Raw genomic sequence first — 23,171 nt, 5'->3', positions numbered from 1 at the left:
CACGCTGCACCAGCCAGCAGTAGTCCCGAGAGACTGCCGCCTAGCTCCCTGCCATGTAGAGCGCAGAAGAAATATCAGCCTACGGAGAGAAGCACGAGATTGAACTTGACTCAACTTTCTAGAGTTTTCCCTGTTAGTTAAGACTACCAACGTTTCCCTTTACTGTGGCAATTGTGATGAAATCAATGCAACATTAGCCACTTTCAATGCAACATACCGAAACAAAACGAACTATGCAAGAGATTCTTTCTTTCAAGTTTGCGCTCAGCAGACCTGAAATTTGCTCATTGCCAAACAATGTTGAGGGAACATTGGACATGGCCTCTGGAATGTTTGACATTCCAGATGTGTAAGTGTTCCACTTTTTCCACAGCCGAGTCCTGGCTGTTACTGTGGGGTCTACAGAAGGTCAGCTCTCACTAACTGTACTTTAGGATGGGTGTAAATATTTGTTGTGTGTGTGTACAGTGTCCTGTGGAATCCTGGGAAAGGTCATGGAATAGTCCTCAGCAGAGTGCCAGATGACCGTTACCATTGCAACAGAAAATACTTTCGAAACCATAGTGATAGAACAGAGAGGCTAGGAGGTTTTGGATATTCAACTTTGCCAGACCCTGTGAGAACCAGAAGGAATGGACAGGCAGATTGATACTGAAGGTTATTCACAAAGTTGGCAAGGCCTGGTACTACTAATTTACCAAAGTTACCAGAATCTTGGGTGATTTTGGTAATTAACAGAAAATCTATGGCAAACTATGGTAATTTTGGTAACATATACTTGAATAACATTGAATAATATTTTTATTTTTGTATTAATATACTGTATAATATTAATTTTTGTTATATCTGTGTCCATATTGTCCATGATTTTCTAATAGATAGACCATATGTTTCAAGAGAAAAAAGCATATCTGCAACTCTTCCAACTATTGACTGCAACCAGTTTGACACAAAAATACTGACAACAAGTGAATATTGACATAGCACATGAAATAAAAGTGTAAAAAAAAATCTAGACAATATTTCATACTGAAACCCTCATTTTAAACACCAATGGTATTCACGAAGATGATGGATTAAATTTAGGATAATGTTTTACAGCTTTGTCATTCTATACTTTCAGTTTTTATTATTTAATATATTTTACATGTGATAAGGCCACACAGAGGGCCAGAGATAATTACAGACACCTTTGATGTTCTGAATTATCTAAAAAAGTTACCAGAAAAATTCTAAATAAACCTTGAAGGGTACCGAAATACAGGCAGTTTACTGGTCAACTTAGAAAGTTTCCAGTAATGTACCCTCCCTTTGCAACCATACCTGGTACCCAGTAACACACACACATGCGCAAACTCACACGTGAGCGCACACACATGCACACATGCTCTCACTGAAGCATCACTGTTCCAGATCATTCTAATAGAGAAACATCCCGAGACAGGGGACAGGGGTAACCTTTACTCTGTAGGAGCAGAGAGCTCTGCTTTTCTTTCCCTCCATTTTCTTCCTCCCCCCTTCTCTCGCTCGCTCACTCCCGCTGTCCTCTCTCCCTCCTCTTGCTCCCTATTTTCTCTCTCTCCCTCCCCTTGCTCCCTATTTTCTCTCTGTCTCTCTGTTTATGAATAGGCCCTTGATGTGTGAGTCAGTTTGTCCCAGCTTCACAGTGAAGAGCTCATTGAGTCTTGTTCTCTCCCTCTTAGAGAGACCTTCTATATCTGGAGATATTTAGAGGTCTCATATCCTGTTGTTGAGCAATGGAAGACAGACACCACTGTGTGTGTGTGTGTGTGTGTTGTGTGTGTGTACGTGTGCCTGTGTGCTTGTGCGTGTCATGGTTCTATGTAGTTATGTCTGAGAATAGATCATGGGCTCTAATTAACAACAGACCCAGGGCCAGCCTCAGTCAGGCATGGCCAGATGGAGGCCTGGAGGGATCACAGAGCAGGACTGGGATGTAGGCCTACAGTACTGGGAGACAGTGGAGAAGAAACAGTGGATGGATCTGCTCAACCACCTTTGATTCGTTATTTTCGGTGTTTTTGTCTATGTTCATTTTACTATGTAATTCTGCAGGCAGATTATCTGGGAATATGAGTCATGTACAACAGTGGAGGCTACTGGGGGGAGGATGGCTCATAATAATGGCTGGAATGGAGTAAATGGAATGGTATCATTTGATACATCAGCAGCCTCCACTGATGTACAAATACACAGTATAATCCATCTGCTGTCTTCAGATCTATGAGAGGTGTCTAGGGGTAGGGTCTAGAGGTCGGTTTGGGACCGGGCATAACTGTTACTCTGATCAACAAGTGAAAAACAGAAGAGGGAAGGAGGAGGGGAAAAAAGGAAAAGGGGGAGAGAGGTAGGGTGGTGTCAAAAACATTCTCTCCTTCCAAAGCGCTCCAAGGGAAGAGGGGGGTACCCTTTCATCCATAAGAGTGGGAGAGAAGGGCTTAAGAATTCAAACTCAGCTGCAACCCTTTCACACTCTCTTTCCAATCCCAACCCCACCTAACGTCCCCGTCCCTCTCTCATTTCAAAGCCAGAACCCCCAGGGCCAGAGAATCTATGGAGTAAAGCACCCCCTGGGAATCTATGGAGGAAAGCACCCCTGGGAATCTATGGAGGAAAGCACCCCCTGGGAATCTATGGAGGAAAGCACCCCCTGGGAATCTATGGAGGAAAGCACCCCCTGGGAATCTATGGAGGAAAGCACCCCCTGGGAATCTATGGAGGAAAGCACCCCCTGGGAATCTATGGAGGAAAGCACACCCTGGGAATCTATGGAGGAAAGCACCCCCTGGGAATCTATGGAGGAAAGCACCCCTGGGAATCTATGGAGGAAAGCACCCCCTGGGAATCTATGGAGGAAAGCACCCCCTGGGAATCTATGGAGGAAAGCACCCCCTGGGAATCTATGGAGGAAAGCACCCCTGGGAATCTATGGAGGAAAGCACCCCCTGGGAATCTATGGAGGAAAGCACCCCCTGGGAATCTATGGAGGAAAGCACCCCCTGGGAATCTATGGAGGAAAGCACCCCCTGGGAATCTATGGAGGAAAGCACACCCTGGGAATCTATGGAGGAAAGCACCCCTGGGAATCTATGGAGGAAAGCACCCCCTGGGAATCTATCGAGGAAAGCACCCCCTGGGAATCTATGGAGGAAAGCACACCCTGGGAATCTATGGAGGAACATAGAACCAGGGTAGACAGAAGTGTAAAACTACACTACTGCAGCTACCTTTCAAGATCAGTGCCAGAATAGTTTTAGGATCCATCAGCAGCTTGCTTTTGTGGTCGTTTTGAACCTCTAACCCATGGATGACACATGGGTTAGAGGTACACATGAACAGGCACGAATGGAGGGAGACATGAGGAATAGTGAGTATTTTCTCAAGACCGAAAAACAATTAAATATAAATCAATGGAGATTACTTTAAGAGGCCTAATAAAGATGGATCACAGAACCGCCCACAGCCTCATGATGCCCCTGTCCACTACTGACCTTCTCTCTGATTGGATGAGGCAGAATGATTTAAGGCAGTGATTGGAAACGACAGGAGGGTTAAAGGTAATGAGCATTGATTAGCATTCTTGTAACAACACTACATTCTTAGAAAAATGGTTTCAAAGCAGTTCCAGGTAGAACCCTTTTGGGTTCCAGGTAGAACCCTTTTGGGTTCCACGTAGAACTCTGTGGAAAGGGTTCTACATACACTGCATTCGGAAAGTATTCAGACACCTTGACTTTTTCCACATTCTGTTACGTTACAGTCTTATTCTAAAATGTATTAAATAAATATAAAATCCTCATCCATCTACACACAATAACCCATAATGACAAAGTGAAAACAGGTTTTTAGAAATACACTGCTCAAAAAAATAAAGGGAACACTTAAACAACACAATGTAACTCCAAGTCAATCACACTTCTGTGAAATCAAACTGTCCACTTAGGAAGCAACACTGATTGACAATAAATTTCACATGCTGTTGTGCAAATGGAATAGACAACAGGTGGAAAGTATAGGCAATTAGCAAGACACCCCCAATAAAGGAGTGGTTCTGCAGGTGGTGACCACAGACCACTTCTCAGTTCCTATGCTTCCTGGCTGATGTTTTGGTCACTTTTGAATGCTGGCGGCGCTTTCACTCTAGTGGTAGCATGAGACGGAGTCTACAACCCACACAAGTGGCTCAGGTAGTGCAGCTCATCCAGGATGGCACATCAATGCGAGCTGTGGCAAGAAGGTTTGTTGTGTCTGTCAGCGTAGTGTCCAGAGCATGGAGGCGCTACCAGTAGACAGGCCAGTACATCAGGAGACGTGGAGGAGGCCGTAGGAGGGCAACAACCCAGCAGCAGGACCGCTACCTCCGCCTTTGTGCAAGGAAGAGCAGGAGGAGCACTGCCAGAGCCCTGCAAAATGACCTCCAGCAGGCCACAAATGTGCATGTGTCTGCTCAAACGGTCAGAAAGAGACTCCATGAGGGTGGTATGAGGGCCCGAAGTAGACATGTGGGGGTTGTGCTTACAGCCCAACACCGTGCAGGACGTTTGGCATTTGCCAGAGAACACCAAGATTGGCAAATTCGCCACTGGCGCCCTGTGCTCTTCACAGATGAAAGCAGGTTCACACTGAGCACGTGACAGACGTGACAGAGTCTGGAGACGCCGTGGAGAACGTTCTGCTGCCTGCAACATCCTCCAGCATGACCGGTTTGGCGGTGGGTCAGTCATGGTGTGGGGTGGCATTTCTTTGGGGGGCCGCACAGCCCTCCATGTGCTCGCCAGAGGTACTGTCCAGGAGTTGGGGGATGCTTTAGTCCAGGTCTGGGAGGAGATCCCTCAGGAGACCATCCGCCACCTTATCAGGAGCATGCCCAGGCGTTGTAGGGAGGTCATACAGGCACGTGGAGGCCACACACACTACTGAGCCTCATTTTGACTTGTTTTAAGGACATTACATCAAAGTTGGATCAGCCTGTAGTGTGGTTTTCCACTTTAATTTTGAGTGTGACTCCAAATCCAGACCTCCATGGGTTGATAAATTTGATTTCCATTGATAATTTTTGTGTGATTTTGTTGTCAGCACATTCAACTATGTAAAGAAAAAAGTAGTTAATAAGAATATTTCATTCATTCAGATTTAGGATGTGTTATTTTAGTGTTCCCTTACATTTTTTGAGCAGAGTACCTTATTAACATTAATATTCAGACCCTGGGAGAACCTTCCAGAAGGATATACATCTCTGCAACACTCTACCAATCAGTCCTTTATGGTAGAGCAGCCAGATGATAGAGTGGCCAGATGGAAACCACTCCTAAGTAAAAGGCACATGACAGCCCTCTTGGAGTTTGCCAAAAGGCACCTAAAGGACTGTCATACCATGAGAAACAAGACTCTCTGGTCTGAAGAAACCAAGATTGAACTCTTTGGCCTGAAGGCTAAGCGCCATGTCTGGAGCAAACCTTGTACCATCTCTATGGTGAAGCATGGTGGTGACAGCATCATGCTGTGGGGATGTTTTTCAGCGGCAGGAACTGTGAGACTAGTCAGGATTGAGGAAAAGACAGATCCAGAGCACTCAGGACCTCAGACTGGGGTGAAGGTTCATCTTCCAACAGAACAAAGGCCCTAAGCACACACCCAAGACAACGCAAGAGTGGCTTCGGGACATGTCTCTCAATGTTCTTGAGTGGCCCAGCCAGAGCCCGGACTTGAACCTGATCGAACATCTCTGCAGAAACCTGAAAATACCTGTGCCGTGACGCTCCCCATTCAACCTGACAGAGCTTGAGAAGATCTGCAGAGAAGAATGGGAGAAAACTCCCCAAATGCAGGTGTGCCAAGCTTGCAGTGTCATACCCAAGAATACTTAATGCTGTAATTGCTGCCAAAGGGGCTTCAAAAGTTTCATTTTATTTTTATTACACATTTGCATAAATAAAAATAAACAGTTTTTACTTTGTCATTATACGGTATTGTGTGTAGATTGATGAGGGGGGAAAAATGATTTACTCCATTTTAGAATAAGGCTGTAAAGTACAAAATGTGAAAAAAGTCAAGAGGTCTGAATACTTTCAGAATGCGCTGGTTCTACCTGGAACCAAAAAGAGGTTTTCAAATGGTTCTCCTATGGGGACTGCCGAAGAACCCTTTTAGGTTGGTTACCTTTGACAATGACATAATTGTTCACTATACCGTGCGTGTGTGTGTGTGTGTGTGAGTGTACCCTCTCCTGCTGTGCGGACCTGTGAGAACCCGCCTGACACTGAGGCGTCTCCTAGGAGAGCAACGCTAACCAGCTAAACATTTTGCTGTTTTTCCCCTCTGTAAGAGATTGACTCTCTCTCTCTCTCTCTCTCTCTCTCTCTCTCTCTCTCTCTCTCTCTCTCTCTCTCTCTCTCTCTCTCTCTCTCTCTCTCTCTCTCTCTCTCTCTCTCTCTCTCTCTCTCTCTCTCTCTCTCTCTCTCTCTCTCTCTCGCTCTCTGTCTCTCTCTAATTTCAATTTAAAGGGCTTTATTGGCATGGGAAACACATTTTTACATTACCAAAGCAAGTGATAGTAAACAAAAGTGAAATAAACAATAAAAAATGTACAGTAAACATTACGCTCACAAAAGTCCCAAAATAATAAAGATATTTCAAATGTCATATTATGTCAATATACAGTGTTGTAATGATGTGCAAATAGTTAAATGGAAAATAAATGCACATAAATATAGGTTGTATTGACAATGGTGTTTGTTCTTCACTGGATGCCCTTTTCTTGTGGCAACAGGTCACACATCTTGCTGCTGTGATGGCACACTGTTGCATTTCACCCAATAGATATTGGAGTTGATCAAAATTGGATTTGTTTTTCAATTCTATGTGGGTCTGTGTAATCTGAGGGAAATATGTGTCTCTAATAAGGTCATACATTTGGCAGGAGGATAGGAAACACAGCTCAGTTTCCACCTCATTTTGTGGGCAGTGTGCAAAAAGCCTGTCTTCTCTTGAGAGCCAGGTCTGCCTTTAATGGCCTTTCTCAATAGCAAGGCTATGCTCAGATTTCCTTAATTTTGGGCCAGTCACAGTGTTCAGGTATTATGCCACTGTGTATTCTCTGTTTAGGACCAAATAGCATTATAGTTTGCTCACTTTTTTTGTAAATTCTTTCCAATGTGTCAAGTAATTATCTTTTTGTTTTCTCATGATTTGGTTACGTCTAATTGTGTTGCTGTCCTAGGGCTCTGTGGGGTCTGTTTGTGTACTGACCCTCAGGACCGCTTGCTTAGGGGGGTTCTTCTCCAGGTTCATCTCTCTGTAGGTGAAGGCTTTGTTATGGAAGGTTTGGGAATTACTTCCTTTTAGGTGGTTGTATAATTTAGCGTCTCTTTTCTGGATTTTGATAATTAGCGGGTATCGGCCTAATTCTGCTCTGCATGCACCATTTGGTGTTTTACGTTGTACACAGGGGATATTTTTGCAGAATTCTGCATGCAGAGTCTCAATTTGGTGTTTGTCCCATTTTGTGAATTATTGGTTGACCTCAACCATAAAGGGCAATGAGTTCTACAACTGATTCAAGTATTTCTTTGCCAGATCCTAATTGGTATGTCAAATTTTATGCACCTTTTGATTGCATAGAAGGCCCTTCTTGCCTTGTCTCTCAGATGTTTCACAGCTTTGTGGAAATTACCTGTGGCGCTGATGTTTAGGCCGAGGTATGTATAGTTTTTTGTGTGCTCTAGGGCAACGGTGTCTAGAAGGAATTTGTATACGTGGTCCTGGCAACTGGACCTTTTTTGGTACACCATTATTTTTCTCTTACTGAGATTTACGGTCAGCGCCCAGGTCTGACAGAATCTGTGCATAAGATCTAGGTGATGCTGTAGGCTCTCCTTGGTTGGGGACAGAAGCACCAGATCATCAGCAAACAGTAGACATTTTACTTCAGATTCTAGTAGGGTGAGGCCGGGTGCAGACTGTTCTAGTGCCCTCGCCAATTCATTGATATATATCTTGAAGAGGGTGGGGCCTAAGCTGCATCCCTTTCTCACTCCCTGGCCCTGTGGAAAGAAATTTGTGTTTTTTTCCAATTCTAACCGCAAACTTGTTGTTGTGTACATGGATTTTATCATGTCATATGTTTTTCACCCAACACCCCTTTCCATCAATTTGTGTACCAGACCCTCATGCAAAATTGAGTCAAAAGCTTTTTTGAAATAAACAAAGCATGAGAAAACTTTGCCTTTGTTTGTTTGTTTGTCAATTAGGGTGTGCAGGATGAATATGTGGTCTGTCGTATGGTAACTTGGTAAATAGCCAATTTGACATTTGCTCAGTACATTGTTTTTGCTGAGGAAATGTAAGAGTCTGCTGTTAGTGATAATGCAAAGGATTTCCCAGAGGTTGTTGTTGATGCATATCCCCTGGGAGTTATTAGGGTCAAATTTGTCTCCACTTTTGTGGATTGGGGTGATCAGTCCTTAGTTCCAAATATTGGGGAAGATGCCAGAGCTGAGGATGATGTTAAAGAGATTAAGTATAGCCAATTGTAATTTGTGGTCTGTGTATTTCATGATTTCATTTAGGATACCATCAACCCCATAGGCCTTTTGGGTTGGATTCAATGTAATTGGAAAATCCAGTGGTTCCGTAGTCTTTAATAGATTTGTTTTTGATCATGTATATGTTCTTTGTTGTTTGTTCTTTGTTATAGAGCCAAAAAGATAGGAGAAGTGGTTTATCCATACATCTACATTTTGGATAGATAACTCTTCGTGTTGTCGTTCGTTTTCCAATTTTCCCAGAAGTGGTTAGATTCTATGGATTCTTCTATTACATTGAGCTGATTTCTCATGTGCGGTTCCTTTGTTTTCTGTAATATATTTTCCTACAATGTAGGAGGTTATCCTCTTAGAATCAGTACCGGGGAGACATCATATCAGCAGTTTTTGGTTGATACTTGATTGTATCAACAAACGTGAATTCAACTTGAAATAAACGTATTCAAGTGAGGGGGTTGGAAGACTTGCGATTAATAATGACAGAGAAGGAGAAAGTAGTAAATACATGTGTGACAGACAAGATTAATCAAGATAAATAACAAATAAAGAAATAAAGTAAGAAAGGGATGAAAAGAAAACCAGTGAGAGACATTTAAGGAGAAGATTCTTGAAAGGACGGTAGGAGGAGAAAGGACGGTTATAGAGACAGACAAAACAAGTGCGTCTCCTCCTCATTGTTGTGTGGTTAACGAGGCGTGGCGTGTTAGACTGTGTCATAACTGTTGACCGTGACCAAAGATGGCCTTGTTCTCCCTGTAGGCACTTGATTTACCACGACTCAGACAGACCATCATCCATCACCAATAACATACTCCGACACAGAACTATATTTCTGCATTATGGAAGAGAGAGAGAGAGGAGAGGAGAGGAGAGAGAGAGAGAGAGAGAGAGAGGAGAGAGAGAGAAGAGAGAGAAGAGAGAGAAGAGAGAGAGAGAGAGAGAGAGAGAGAGCGAGAGAGAGAGCGAGAGAGCGAGCGAGAGCGAGAGCGAGCGAGAGAGAGCGAGAGAGAGCGAGAGCGAGAGAGAGAGAGCGAGCGAGAGCGAGAGCGAGCGAGAGAGAGCGAGAGAGAGCGAGAGCGAGAGAGAGAGAGCGAGAGAGAGCGAGAGAGAGCGAGAGAGAGCGTGAGAGAGCGTGAGAGAGCGAGAGAGAGAGCGAGAGAGAGAGCGAGAGAGAGAGAGCGAGAGAGAGCGAGAGAGAGCGAGAGAGAGCGAGAGAGAGCGAGAGAGAGCGAGAGAGAGCGAGCGAGCGAGAGAGAGAGAGAGCGAGCGAGAGAGAGCGAGAGAGAGCGAGCGAGAGAGCGAGAGAGAGCGAGCGAGAGAGCGAGAGAGAGCGAGCGAGAGAGCGAGAGAGAACCTTTGTTATAGTGTATGTTTTGGAGGGGAAACAAATTTACAATCTTACTGAAGACTTTTCATAAATTCAATCCCCGTCATCATCTCGTATAACCTGGTTGTTATTAGTGGGACATTAGAAAATGACTTATGTCATGTAAGGACAGGATACATATGTAGTTGTCTACCTAGAGCTGAAAGTCAGATTAGTATAAGAGCATCCAATATACCCCTGGCATTGTTCAATAGCTTTAAATAACAGTCCTCCAAACATCACTTCCTTTCAAAGTAAAATGCTAAAACACTCTGGGCTACACTTACGGTATATACTCCATATACCATCACTTTGAACCCTTTTTCAAGCTTTCAGGTTCAAAGAAGACCTAAAGTAATCCAACTGAGCTGGAGAGTTACAGTTTTTTTCAATTGTTTAAGCACAATTTTGAAAAACAGGGCCCGGTTTGTCAAAACACTACACACAATTAGCACAACCCTACACCAAAGTAGCACAACACTTCAGATCATTTGCAAAATGGAACACTTGTCAAAACTATACACGACTTCATAAAAATAATTTTTTGTTACCATACGAAACACACACATTTCATATGACTTCAATCTTTTTGAACCAGTTACACACTGCTGTTGCTAACCTAAAACACTTTTAGCAAGTCTAATTGTCAGTGATTAGAGTACTGTAAATGAAGTACACAGAGAAAGTGCAACTATACAAACACTACACAAGACCAACGCTGCAGACTGAGGAAAATATCATTTATTTCTCTCCATATACCCAAATGAGTCAACATGTCAACATGGAGAATCACAACAAAACATGTCCCAGTTTTCATGCTACTACAGTAGTGTGCATACCACTGTTAGCTCAGCAAACAACAGACAAACGTAAAATACTGTATCCAGTACAGGTTACAATTACAGTAAATAACAACAATAACAAACATAAAAAATTATCCGAAAAAAACTGACATTATTGTACAGAAAATACTACAGTAAACATACTATACATTATCTCTTCGCCTAGCTGGATCTGGCCAGAGAATTTCATCAACATCACAAGCAATATCGTCATTAGCAAGACAATGCGGGAAGAACCGTCTTGAATGTCGAATCCATCCTTGCACAGCTGCGCCGTCGACTTGGTCACAGGTGTCCTCCATGGCCTGAATGAGGGGTACCTTCCACCGCCATGCAGAGAAAAACTCTTCGATAGGGTTTAGAAATGGAGAGTATGGTGGAAGGTATAGTACTGTCAACTGTGGATGGTGTTGAAACCAGTTCTGGACCAAAGCAGAGCGGTGGAATGACACATTGTCCCAGAAGACCGTGTCTTGCATCTGGTGCATTTCATTACCTGCTGTGACGATGTGGTGCAATCGGTCCAAAAATGTGAGATTGTTAGGTGTGTTGTAAGAGCCCATTTTGGCATGATGGAGGACAACCCCACGCTGTGAAATGGCAGCGCAAAGGGTGATGTTACCCCCACGTTGCCCTGGGACATTGATTATAGCCCTGTGGCCAATGATATTTCTGCCTCGCCTTCTTGCTTTTGTGAGGTTGAACCCTGCCTCATCAGTATACAGTATATGAATTCATGCAGGATTTCCTCAGCATCCATCTGCAAAACTCCCTGAAATACAGTGAAAGACAAGATTGTGTAGTTCAGGATAGGTCTAGTATACAGTCAATGTAAAGAAGTCATGTGTGCAGTATGCAACATCACAGTGCTAAAGTGAACAATACAAACCTCCACATACTCATGCCGCAGCCGTTTGACCCTCTCTGAATTCCGCTCAAAAGGCACTCGATAAAGTTGTTTCATTTGAACCTGATGTCTTTTCAGGATGCGTGCCAGTGTTGCCTGAGAGACATGATGGACATTATTGAAAATGGCATGGTCACCGATAATGTTGGCTTGTAGTTCTCTGAGCCTGATAGCACTATTGGCCAAAACCATGTTTATTATCTCTCTCTCTTGTTCTTGCGTGAATATGGGCCCCCTTCCTCCTTGTCGTTCCCGACCCTCAATCCTATGTAGAGAATAATACATGTAACTTACTGTACAATGTCACAGGAAGGGGTATCACAAGTGCGGATATGGTGCATACAATAAGCGGCTGATTACTGTAACTGTAGACAGATCTTCTTTTACCTGCTTTCCTGTCGAAAAGTCAGATGACAGATGCCACTGTATATCTGCTAAGATTTGGCTGAACTCTCAGTCCAGCCTCCCTCAGCGTCAATCCGTGGTTCACAACATGGTCCACTAGTGTTGCACGAATGTCATTTGATAAGTTTTGGTCCTCTTCTTCTTTGTGCACATTCTCCTCCTGCTTCAGGTCTTCCTCGACCTCTGACTCTGCCTCGGCCTCTGCCTCTTCCTCTACCTCCTTCTCTGTGCACTCCTCCTCTCACCCTCAATCTTCTTCTGACTCCTTCCATTTTGGTTGAAGGCAGGTGAACCTACCTGCTGCATTTTTATAGTGCTTAAACCTGATTGGTGTGTCTACAATTTAGCAATCATGTGTTTGTGCACCTGATGGCTGTGTTTAACAGATTGGCTCATAGGTGTGGTAATTTGACAGTCACTGCTTTGGAATTGCAAGGAAGTGACATCATGATATACTTCTGTGTCTGATGTATACAAGTGTGTTTAGTGTTTTGCAAATCACTATGTGTAATGTTTTGCAAATAGTGTGAAGCTGACAATGTGCTTACAGTTGTGCAAATCTAGCCTTGTGTTTTGCTCCTTGAGTGTAAGGTTTTACTAATTGTGGGAAGGCTTAAATTGTAGTGTGTCAGCAATCGTAAAAAACTGTAAACCATTTGTATTGATGCTCAGTGACATTACGCAATAGACAATGGACATGGAAGTACAGGAGAGAGATGCAGCTGTGGATGGATGATACATGGAAGTACAGGAGAGAGATGCAGCTGTGGATGGATGATGCATTGAAGTACAGGAGAGAGATGCAGCTGTGGATGGATGATGCATGGAAGTACAGGAGAGAGATGCAGCTGTGGATGGATGATACATGGAAGTACAGGAGAGAGATGCAGCTGTGGATGGATGATACATGGAAGTACAGGAGAGAGATGCAGCTGTGGATGGATGATACATGGAAGTACAGGAGAGAGATGCAGCTGTGGATGGATGATACATGGAAGTACAGGAGAGAGATGCAGCTGTGGATGGATGATACATGGAAGTACAGGAGAGAGATGCAGCTGTGGATGGATGATACATGGAAGTACAGGAGAGAGATGCAGCTGTGGATGGATGATACATGGAAGTACAGGAGAGAGATGCAGCTGTGGATGGATGATACATGGAAGTACAGGAGAAAGATGTAGCTGTGGATGGATGATCAGGGGCTGACAGAAATATGAAGGTAGACAAAGCCAGGCTGATGCTCCAGTCAGTCAGGTAATAGAGAGGTAAAGTCAACAACACAGGACCTATTCCCCCCTGCTGGAATACTCAGCCTTTGAAATGAGAGAGCCGATTGATGTGTCATTCAATAGAACAGTCTTTCAGCAGCGTACATTAGTAGGCATCAGCTGAGATTTACAGTCAAAAGCTTGGCCAAGCTTCTAATTTACACATATCTTAAATACCTCATGCACACGCACTGCCTTACATGGTGAAAGGAGACATGCAGTTGCCTTCTCCACAAGAAAAACAAAAGTACTGAAGCCCAACCCCAGATTGCGTGTGTGTGCGTGACTCCACACAGCTGTAAGTAGAGAAATAAGAGGCTTAAATTTAGAATACAATCAGAGTGATTGAGACCGCCTCCGTATGTGATTCTGTGAATCTGCATCTATCTATTAATAAATATGGGTAGGTCTTATTCTGGGTGTGTGTGTGTGTGTGTGTGTGTGTGTGTGTGTGTGTGTGTGTGTGTGTGTGTGTGTGTGTGTGTGTGTGTGTGTGTGTGTGTGTGTGTGTGTGTGTGTGTGTGTGTGTACTTCAAAAGAGTCAGGAAGCCTAGAAAAGCATGATAATAATAATCATCATCTAGTTCTGTGTGACAGATGGCTCTATTTTTACCTCCTCCCGACAGCCAATCAAACAGCACCATACAACAAAGCACATTCCAAAAGAGAGACAGAAGATGGTTAAGACTGAAGCCTGTAATATTGGCTGTGTGTACTAACAGAACTAACCATACTAACTAGTAATGTTAACCCTGTAAGGAAAGAGTTTTTGAGTGTCTTATGGTAGAATGTGACATTTTATGTAATAAGGATTCTATTGTACTTTGTACTAGCTGCACCATGCATTACACTTTATTTGGATAGTCCATCTGTAGATGCTCTACAGACTATCTACAGACTATTAGTAACATTTCAACTATCTACTAACCCTAACCCATATCCTAACCCTAAACTTAACCCTTAGCCTAACCCCGACCCTAACCCAAATTCTAACCCTAATTCTAAACGTAACCCTAACCTTAACCCTTAGCCTAACCCTAATTCTAAACCTAACCCTAATCTTAGCAAGCAGTTCCTCATCAACTGTTACGTTCCTGACCTGTTTTCTGTTAGTTTTGTATGTGTTAGTTGGTCAGGACGTGAGTTTGGGTGGGCAGTCTATGTTTTGTGTTTCTATGTTGGTTTAATGGGTACCTGATATGGTTCTCAATTAGAGGCAGGTGTTTTTCATCTCCTCTGATTGAGAATCATATTAAGGTAGGTGGTGTCACGTTGTTTGTTTGTGGGTGGTTGTCTCCTGTGGCAGTGTCTGTGTATGTTACGCCACACGGGACTGTTTCGGTTTGTTTGTTCGTTCGTTCGGTTTATGTAGTCTGTTCCTGTTTCATGCGTTCTTCGTGTATATGTAAGTTCGTTAGTTCAGGTCTGTCTACGTGCGTTTGTTATTTTGTAATTATCAAGTGTATTTCGTGTCAGTGTTCGTCTTGTCAAATAAATCATTATGTATTCATCACCCGCTGCGCCTTGGTCCACTCTCTCACCGAAAGACGACCGTTACATCAACAGATAGTTTAACCATTTGTAGAGCATTTTGTTAGTCCCCACGGGGTCAAATGCTATTTCTATGGGGTATAGGGTTAAAGTTATAATTAGTTTTAGCATTAGAATTTCATTAATGGTTAGGGTTAGGAGCTAGGGTTAGTTTTAGGGTTAGGGTCAAGGTTAGGTTTTTGGGTTAAGGTTAGGGTTAAGGTTAGGGTTTGGGTTAGTGTGAGTTTAACAGATGTAACTTTACGTCGTCCCCTCGCCCCGACACGGGCGCGAACCAGGGAACCTCTGCACACATCAACAACAGTCACCCACGAAGCAGCGTTACCCATCGCTCCACAAAGGCCGCGGCCCTTGCAGAGCAAGGGGCAACCCTACTTAATGTCTCAGAGCAAGTGACGTAACTGATTGAAATGCTACTAGCGCGCACCCGCTAACTAGCTAGCCATTTCACATCCGTTACATGAGGGTACAGGTTAGGGTTAGGTTCAGGGTTAGGGGTTAGGGAAAATAGGATTTTGAATGGGACTGAATTGTGTGCCCCCACAAGGTTAGCTGTACAAGACTGTGTGTGTGGATGTGTGTGTGTGTGTGTGTCCCTGCAGGCTACAGCTAGAGACTGACAGCTCAGCGAACAGCTCCTGTCATTTAGAATAAATCCCAGAGGAAAAACAAATTACATTCACAGCTAGAAGGCATGTTAATCAACCTCAACTAAGGTAGGCCTCAATCACATCACACTAAACAGGATACACAACCACTAACCAGAACAAACAACCACTTCAAATGAAAACATTTTTTTGTCCATAGTGCACATAAAGATGAATAATACTGGAACAGCTTTGTCCACATGTGATCAGACCTCTGTGATTATACCCACAGTGAAAGGTTTTGGTTGGCCACAGCACTACCAGCCCCTTCTCCTATCTTTATATAAATACTCTTCTATTGGATTACGCAAGCAGTTCCCTAACATTTATGACCCACATGCAGTCTCTAAATGTTTCATGTGGCCTAGGAACTAAACAGCACCGTGTTTCTGCCACCAGAGGGCCAGTCGTTTGGGACACAGTGAAAGGTTCTGGTTGGCCCTCCACTACCATAGAACCATAGCCTGACAGCATGTTCTCTGGATGCCTAGAGATGTCACTGTAGGTGTGTTGCGTGTTAGGGCGCATCCACACACACTGCATGTAACTCTGTTTCACTTGCTACCGTCACTGTTTCAACATCTTTAGTACAGCATGATTGGAATGGGGTGACTTAAACTGTTATTATCACTCAAACACACACTGAAGCACACACAAAAAGAAGCACACACACACACACAGAAGCACACAGACACACACACACACACACACACACACACACACACACACACACACACACACACACACACACACACACACACACACACACACACACACACACACACACACACACACACACACACACACACACACACACACACACACACACACACACACACACGCTGTAAACATCTTTACTGGAGAGTTAGTGAATCACGCAGCAGGTCAGAACCTGTCCTGAGGTCTGTGTACATTCCACTTGAACCAGAGCAAAACAGCACCAAAAGCACAACAGCATCAAACTGAAAGTAAACGTGAGACAACGCCATTGACAGTCACAGCTGCCTGGCAGGCATCCTCTGTGTGTCACTAGACAGGATAGAACTAGGAGGGTAATGATTAGCCATGCTATGCTAGGCTTGCTATACACAGCTCTGTTACAGTACGGCAACATTATGCTAAGATAACTAACTAAGCCAGTATGCCAAAATCACACAAACACAGTATATAAACTCCTCAATGACCTTCAAACTGGGTAAAAATTAGGATGGACAGACAAGGGGCAGAGAGAGAGGGACAGAGCAACATTCATTGTCCACTCAATGTGCAGTTTCAGATTAAAAGCTTTGCCCTTGCTTTGCCTCCCAACTCAATCTGCTACTGTCTCTGGATTAGCCAAAGACCCTGTAATTAAATCCCGACCACACACAACAACACAGCAAGACAGAGAGAGAGAGAGAGAGAGAGAGAGAGAGAGAGAGAGAGAGAAAAGAGAGGTAAGGTGTAATCCAGTGCATCTTACCCTCTCTCCACTGTTCCGTCGTAATGTTCCCACGGGTAGTTTGAGCATGAGTCTGCGGGCCCTACCCGGGGTTACAGCCTCCTGGACCACCATGGCACGACCCTCAGTGTGTGTGTCTGTGTGTGTAGAGGGAGACCGTCTATTCCCGTCCAGCCTGGAAGCAGCTCACGCGAGCTAGCGTCTGTCTGTGAGGCAGAGTGTGTGAGTCGTCCCAGTCCTGTCTTCCCTCCTTCCCTCACTCTTTCTCTCTTCTGTTATTCTTGGTGAGAGGAGAGTGTGTATCTCTCTGCCTCTCTCTCCCTCGGACTCAGAGACCTGCCCATTCTCCTCTGCATACGCTCCACTCTGCCTCTCTAGCACACGGTGTGTGAACGCGAACGCGAGTATGTGTGTTTGTGTGAGGGAAAGGGAGTATGCTTTGTCTCTCTCTCTCTCTCTCTCTCTCTCTCTCTCTCTCTCTCTCTCTCTCTCTCTCTCTCTCTCTCTCTCTCTCTCTCTCTCTCTCTCTCTCTCTCTCTCTCTCTCTCTCTCTCTCTCTCTCTCTCTCTCTCTCTCTCTCTCTCGCTCTCTCTCTCTCTCTATCTTCAATTCAATTCAATTCAAGGGGCTTTATTGGCATGGGAAACATGTGTTAACATTGCCAAAGCAAGTGAGGTATACGATACACAAAAGTGAAACAAACAATACAAATTAACAGTGAACATTACACATACACATCTCTCTCTCTCTCTCTCTCTCTCTCTCTCTCTCTCTCTCTCTCTCGCTCTAGTCAGGGGCTTAACCAGGTCACTAGATGAATGCAATGCACGGTTGTTATTAGCATATGTACCCTTGTCATGTGATCACAAAGGAGTAGTGAATGTGTGTGTGCGGGGGAAGGGGACACACACACACACACAGTACAGTGGGTCACATGGGGCACCTCAAAAAGAATATGTGATGCTTTGCCATCTGGTGAGGAGATTATCTTTAAATCCCACATCCAGCTTTCACTCCTTCTGTCTGGACTGGAGCACTGAGAGGGATACCCCAAAACACACACACTCACCAAGGCAATAACAATACAGCGGGATAGGATCCCAATAACAGGGGAATGTCTAGGGACAGGATTGGGGACACACCGTCATCACCATGCCTATTGGCTTATTCACTGGTCCACAAAAAGGGTTCTGAAGGATTTAGGCGCAAAACCATGTGGTGAAAACTAGCAATAAAACCATTTGTCCCGATGAGGAGGGAAACCAGTGCTAAGCTTAAGCCGTGGAGTGGCGTGGTCCTTGTCTGACCATCATATCTATTTCTTGGCTTCTTGAGGGTTGGGGTTGGGCTGAGTTACAGCTGGTTCCAGTGACATATTCTCATATTCTCATCATCACTCTGCAATGCTCAGCTTCACCCAATCAGCTGGTCAGTACTGCATCGGCAGATGATTAACTTGAGTGGATAAACACACACACAGACATGCACGCTCACACACATAAGTGCACACAGGAGTAGCGGAGGTGGTTTGGTGGACTACGCTTGTGTGATGAGTAACCTTGCCTGAAGACTTGTGTTCGCTCCCAGATCTCCTAGATCTAATCCTTTCTCAGTGGGCTAAGGCGTTCTTGAGGCATAAGGAAGACCAGGGTTCGACACACACATCTAGATTAAACGAGCAGCCCCCTAAAAGTCCCACCCCCCCCAAACCCCCGACCAAGCATAGTATTAGAAGTGTCTGAAACACATATATTTTGTGGTTAAAGCTGGGTGCCAACAGGAGAAAGTCATCTTCACTAGTAATCCCCACTAAGCATCATTTATTCAATACCTACATCAGGAGTGTGTGTGTGTGTGTGTGTGTGTGTGTGTGTGTGTGTGTGTGTGTGTGTGTGTGTGTGTGTGTGTGTGTGGCCTACATGAGAAATATCAGAGGGCTATATATAACCCTAGAGTGTGCTGCCACAGAGTGCAGACTCAGAGACTCAAACTGGAGGGAAGGAAAGAGAGGAAAGATTAACCTGTCTAGGATGAGGGTGCCGCTAGCGGCACTCCCCCCCCCCCACTGAAAAGGCAGAGCCGCGAAATTCAAAAAAATTTTTTTTTTTTAAATATTTAACTTTCACACATTAAAGTCCAATACAGCTAATGAAAGACACAGATCTTGTGAATCCAGCCAACATGTCCGATTTTTAAAATGTTTTACAGGGAAGACACAATATGTAAAGATGTACATCTATTACCTAAAAACACATTAGCATAATCCACCATCTTTTATTTGTCCACCAACACCAGTAGCTATCACCAATTCGGCTAAACTAAGATATTTATAGCCCCTAACCAAGAAAAAAACTCATCAGATGACAGTCTGATAACATATTTATGGTATGGGATAGGTTTTGTTAGAAAAAAGTGCATATTTCAGGTAGATGGCATAGGTTACAATTGCACCCACCGTCACAAATGGACTAGAAAAACTACATTGAGCAACGTGTTTACCTACTTACTAATCATCAAACATTTCGTAAAAATACACAGCATACACTAATCAAAAGACACAGATCCTGTGAATACAGACAATATTTCAGATTTTCTAAGTGTCTTACAGCGAAAACACAATAAATCGTTATATTAGCATAGCACATAGCACATAGCAGCCCAGCATTGATTCTAGCCAAAGTGAGCGATAAAAGTCAACATCGCCAAAATATATTAATTTTTTCACTAACCTTCTCAGAATTCTTCAGATGACACTCCTGTAACATCATATTACACAATCCATATAGAGTTTGATCGAAAATGTTTATATTTAGCCACCAAAATCATGGTTAGACAATGTGAAATGTAGCCAAGCTGGTGAGAAAATGTCCGTGCGCCACTTAGACAGTGATCTACTCTTATACATAAATACTCATAAACGTGACTAAAAAATATAGGGTGGACAGGGATTGATAGACAATTTAATTCTTAATACAATCGCGGAATTCCATTTTTTAATTTATCCTTACTTTTCAATACAGTTTGCGCCAAGCGAAGCTACGTCAAAAAACATGGCGTCCTAAGCCACTAAAATTTTTCGACAGAAACACGATTTATCATAATAAAAATGTCCTACTTTGAGCTGTTCTTCCATCAGTATCTTGGGTAAAGGATCCTTTCTTGGGAGTAATCGTCTTTTGGTGGAAAGCTGTCCTCTTGCCATGTGGAAATGCCAACTGCGTTCGGGATGAACTGGAAGCGTGCCCAGCAATTCACAGCTTTTCAGAAATAAATGTCCCAAAATCGCACTAAACGGATATAAATTGCTATAAAACGCTTTAAATTAACTACCTTATGATGTTTTTAACTCCCATAACGAGTAGAAACATGACCCGAGTAATATTACTCCCTCCACTAATGCTTGGAACAGGTGCGGGTCGGTGTCCTCTAGGCGCATGACGCAGCTCCAAAAGAGTGACTAGCCTCAGGGTTTTTTAATTTGTAGTGCCTGTGAACGCGCAATCGACCCCATTCAAATCGTCATCACGTAAAGGCATCCAGGGGAAGACGTAAGCAGTGTCCGTATACTCATAGCAATAACAGTGCCCTTTTAACTGACTCCAGATCAGGGGCAAAAAAATTCTGAAATCTGACTCCATGTCAGGGAAATTGCTGTAGAATGGGCTCTGTTCCACTTAGAGACAAAATTTCAACTCCTATAGAAACTATAGACTGTTTTCTATCCAATAATAATAATAATATGCATATTGTACGATCAAGGATTTTGTGGGAAGCCGTTTCAAAAATTACACGATTAGCATAAATAGTCACAACAGCGTTAAAGGAACTATGATTCCCTTTTCACTGTCAGACATGAAAACACTCTCTGTGATGCCTTAGATTAATCATGCACTTTGTCGGAAGATATCCTGTTTTATCTTGTTCATCAGGAGGAAAAATTACATGGTTGACCATAATTAACTGCAATAAGTCCATCCTCTGTGTAGGCTAAATTGGGTAATATTTTCTGATTTGAAGGAATCTTTAGTCCGAGCACAGTAATGATAAAGGCCTCCAGTTCTCAATAATCTTAACAGGAGGAGAAGAAATCATTCACACACACACACGCACACGCACACACACACACACACACACACACACACACACACACACACACACACACACACACACACACACACACACACACACACACACACACACACACACACACACACACACACACACACACACACACACACACACACACAAATGAGCAATTCAAAGACAGAGTCATGATTTTCATCAGAAACTATCTATTTATCTATTTTCATCACCCTACTATCTATCTAAAACATAAAGTTACCCCACCCTTCCTTCACACTCTCCCCTGACACACGCACTCTCCCCTGACACACACACACTCCCCCAACGACCTAATCACCACAAAACCAGCCTAGCCAGCTCCAGACACAAAGAACTGAGTAAGTGAGAGAGAGAGAGAACAATGCCGTAACAAGCAATACATTAACTACTACTAATAAGACCAGATTCCTCCTCAAACAATGCACCTGGTGTGTGTGTTGTATGATTGAGTGGTGATCTGAGTTGCAGAGCTGGTTCCCCATGGTAAAGTCTTGGCATTGTTTCGTTTTAATTTACTGAGAGCCCAGCCAGTCTCTGCCTACAGCTCTCTGATTCATCCCTATGGTCTCTTGTCTGAGGTGTGTGTGTTTATGGAAAATGCCCTCTAGCCAACTCTATCCTCTTGTCAGACAAGAGGAGGTTTCTGTGTTGCTGTTTATGTTTAAGGTTACAGATACTAGCCAGCACAGAGTTTCAGCACCATAAATACATACACATATACAAACACATGCGTGCAGGCACACACACACACACACACACACACACACACACACACACACACACACACACACACACACACACACACACACACACACACACACACACACACACACACACACACACACACACACACACACACACACACACACACACACACACACACACACACAATTCACAGACAGAGTCATGATTTTCATCAGAACCCTACTATCTATCTAAAACATAAAGTTACCCCATCCCTTCCTTCACACTCTCCCCTGACACACACACTCTCCCCCAACGACCTAATCACCACAAAACCAGCCTAGCCAGCTCCAGACACAAAGAACTGAGTAAGTGAGAGAGAGAGAGAGAACAATGCCGTAACAAGCAATACATTAACTACTACTAATAAGACCAGATTCCTCCTCAAACAATGCACCTGGTGTGTGTGTTGTATGATTGAGTGGTGATCTGAGTTGCAGAGCTGGTTCCCCATGGTAAAGTCTTGGCATTGTTTCGTTTTAATTTACTGAGAGCCCAGCCAGTCTCTGCCTACAGCTCTCTGATTCATCCCTATGGTCTCTTGTCTGAGGTGTGTGTGTTTATGGAAAATGCCCTCTAGCCAACTCTATCCTCTTGTCAGACAAGAGGAGGTTTCTGTGTTGCTGTTTATGTTTAAGGTTACAGATACTAGCCAGCACAGAGTTTCAGCACCATAAATACATACACATATACAAACACATGCGTGCAGGCACACACACACACACACACACACACACACACACACACACACACACACACACACACACACACACACACACACACACACACACACACACACACACACACACACACACACACACACACACACACACACACACACACACACACACACACACACACACACACATAATATAGCCCACACAAGTTGAAATACATTTGAGTTCTATATGTTTCCGTCATCGTGAGGGAAGAAGGGAGAAGAGGAGAAGGGATGAGGAAGGGTGAGGAAGGGACAGGTGGGAGGGGGAGGAGAGGATAGGATAGGAGAAGGAGGTAACTCAATTAGACTACAGGAAGATTGAATGCATTTTTAATCTTGGTGCTACATCTCCTGCCTGATGTGACTGTCAACCTTTGTAGAAGACAACATCCTGTATGGTCTCATTGTAGAGACAGAGAAGTGATCTATCCCTTCATTCTCCCTCCATATCAAGTCATAGCTTGATATAATGTCATCACAGCATCATATGTGACCCATTTCAGGAAACTAGACGTCTGTCACGGTCACTAATTTACAGGAGAGCCATTTGATCGTAAACTTTAAAAGAAAATCTAAAAGCGTTTTTGGCA

At 43.7% G+C, this 23,171-nt stretch overlaps 2 protein-coding genes across 5 annotated transcripts in view; one reads left to right on the top strand and one right to left on the bottom strand.

The window, feature by feature from the left end:
* LOC129867013 (FERM domain-containing protein 4A-like) overlaps window positions 1-23,171 on the bottom strand; it is a 228,374-nt gene that overhangs the window by 113,900 nt on the left and 91,303 nt on the right. For 2 of the 4 annotated variants that reach the window (XM_055940107.1, XM_055940106.1), the window contains exon 1: window positions 17,016-17,414. The exons of the other annotated variants lie outside the window; for them this stretch is intronic. In XM_055940107.1, coding sequence (XP_055796082.1) covers window positions 17,016-17,108 — 93 coding nt within the window. In that variant the 5' untranslated portion in view covers window positions 17,109-17,414. Of the gene's footprint in view, window positions 1-17,015; window positions 17,415-23,171 lie in introns of those variants that run through there. 4 annotated transcript variants of the gene reach the window in all.
* Window positions 2,408-23,171, top strand: part of LOC129867015 (uncharacterized) — a 96,873-nt gene continuing 76,109 nt past the window's right edge. Inside the window, exon 1 of the mRNA XM_055940114.1 lies at window positions 2,408-3,578. Coding sequence (XP_055796089.1) covers window positions 2,628-3,272 — 645 coding nt within the window. The 5' untranslated portion in view covers window positions 2,408-2,627 and the 3' untranslated portion in view covers window positions 3,273-3,578. The remainder of the gene's footprint in view (window positions 3,579-23,171) is intronic.

This window comes from Salvelinus fontinalis, chromosome 12, assembly GCF_029448725.1.
Source record: "Salvelinus fontinalis isolate EN_2023a chromosome 12, ASM2944872v1, whole genome shotgun sequence".
Classification (NCBI taxonomy): Eukaryota; Metazoa; Chordata; class Actinopteri; order Salmoniformes; family Salmonidae; genus Salvelinus; species Salvelinus fontinalis.
This window is presented reverse-complemented; position numbering and strand designations above follow the sequence as displayed.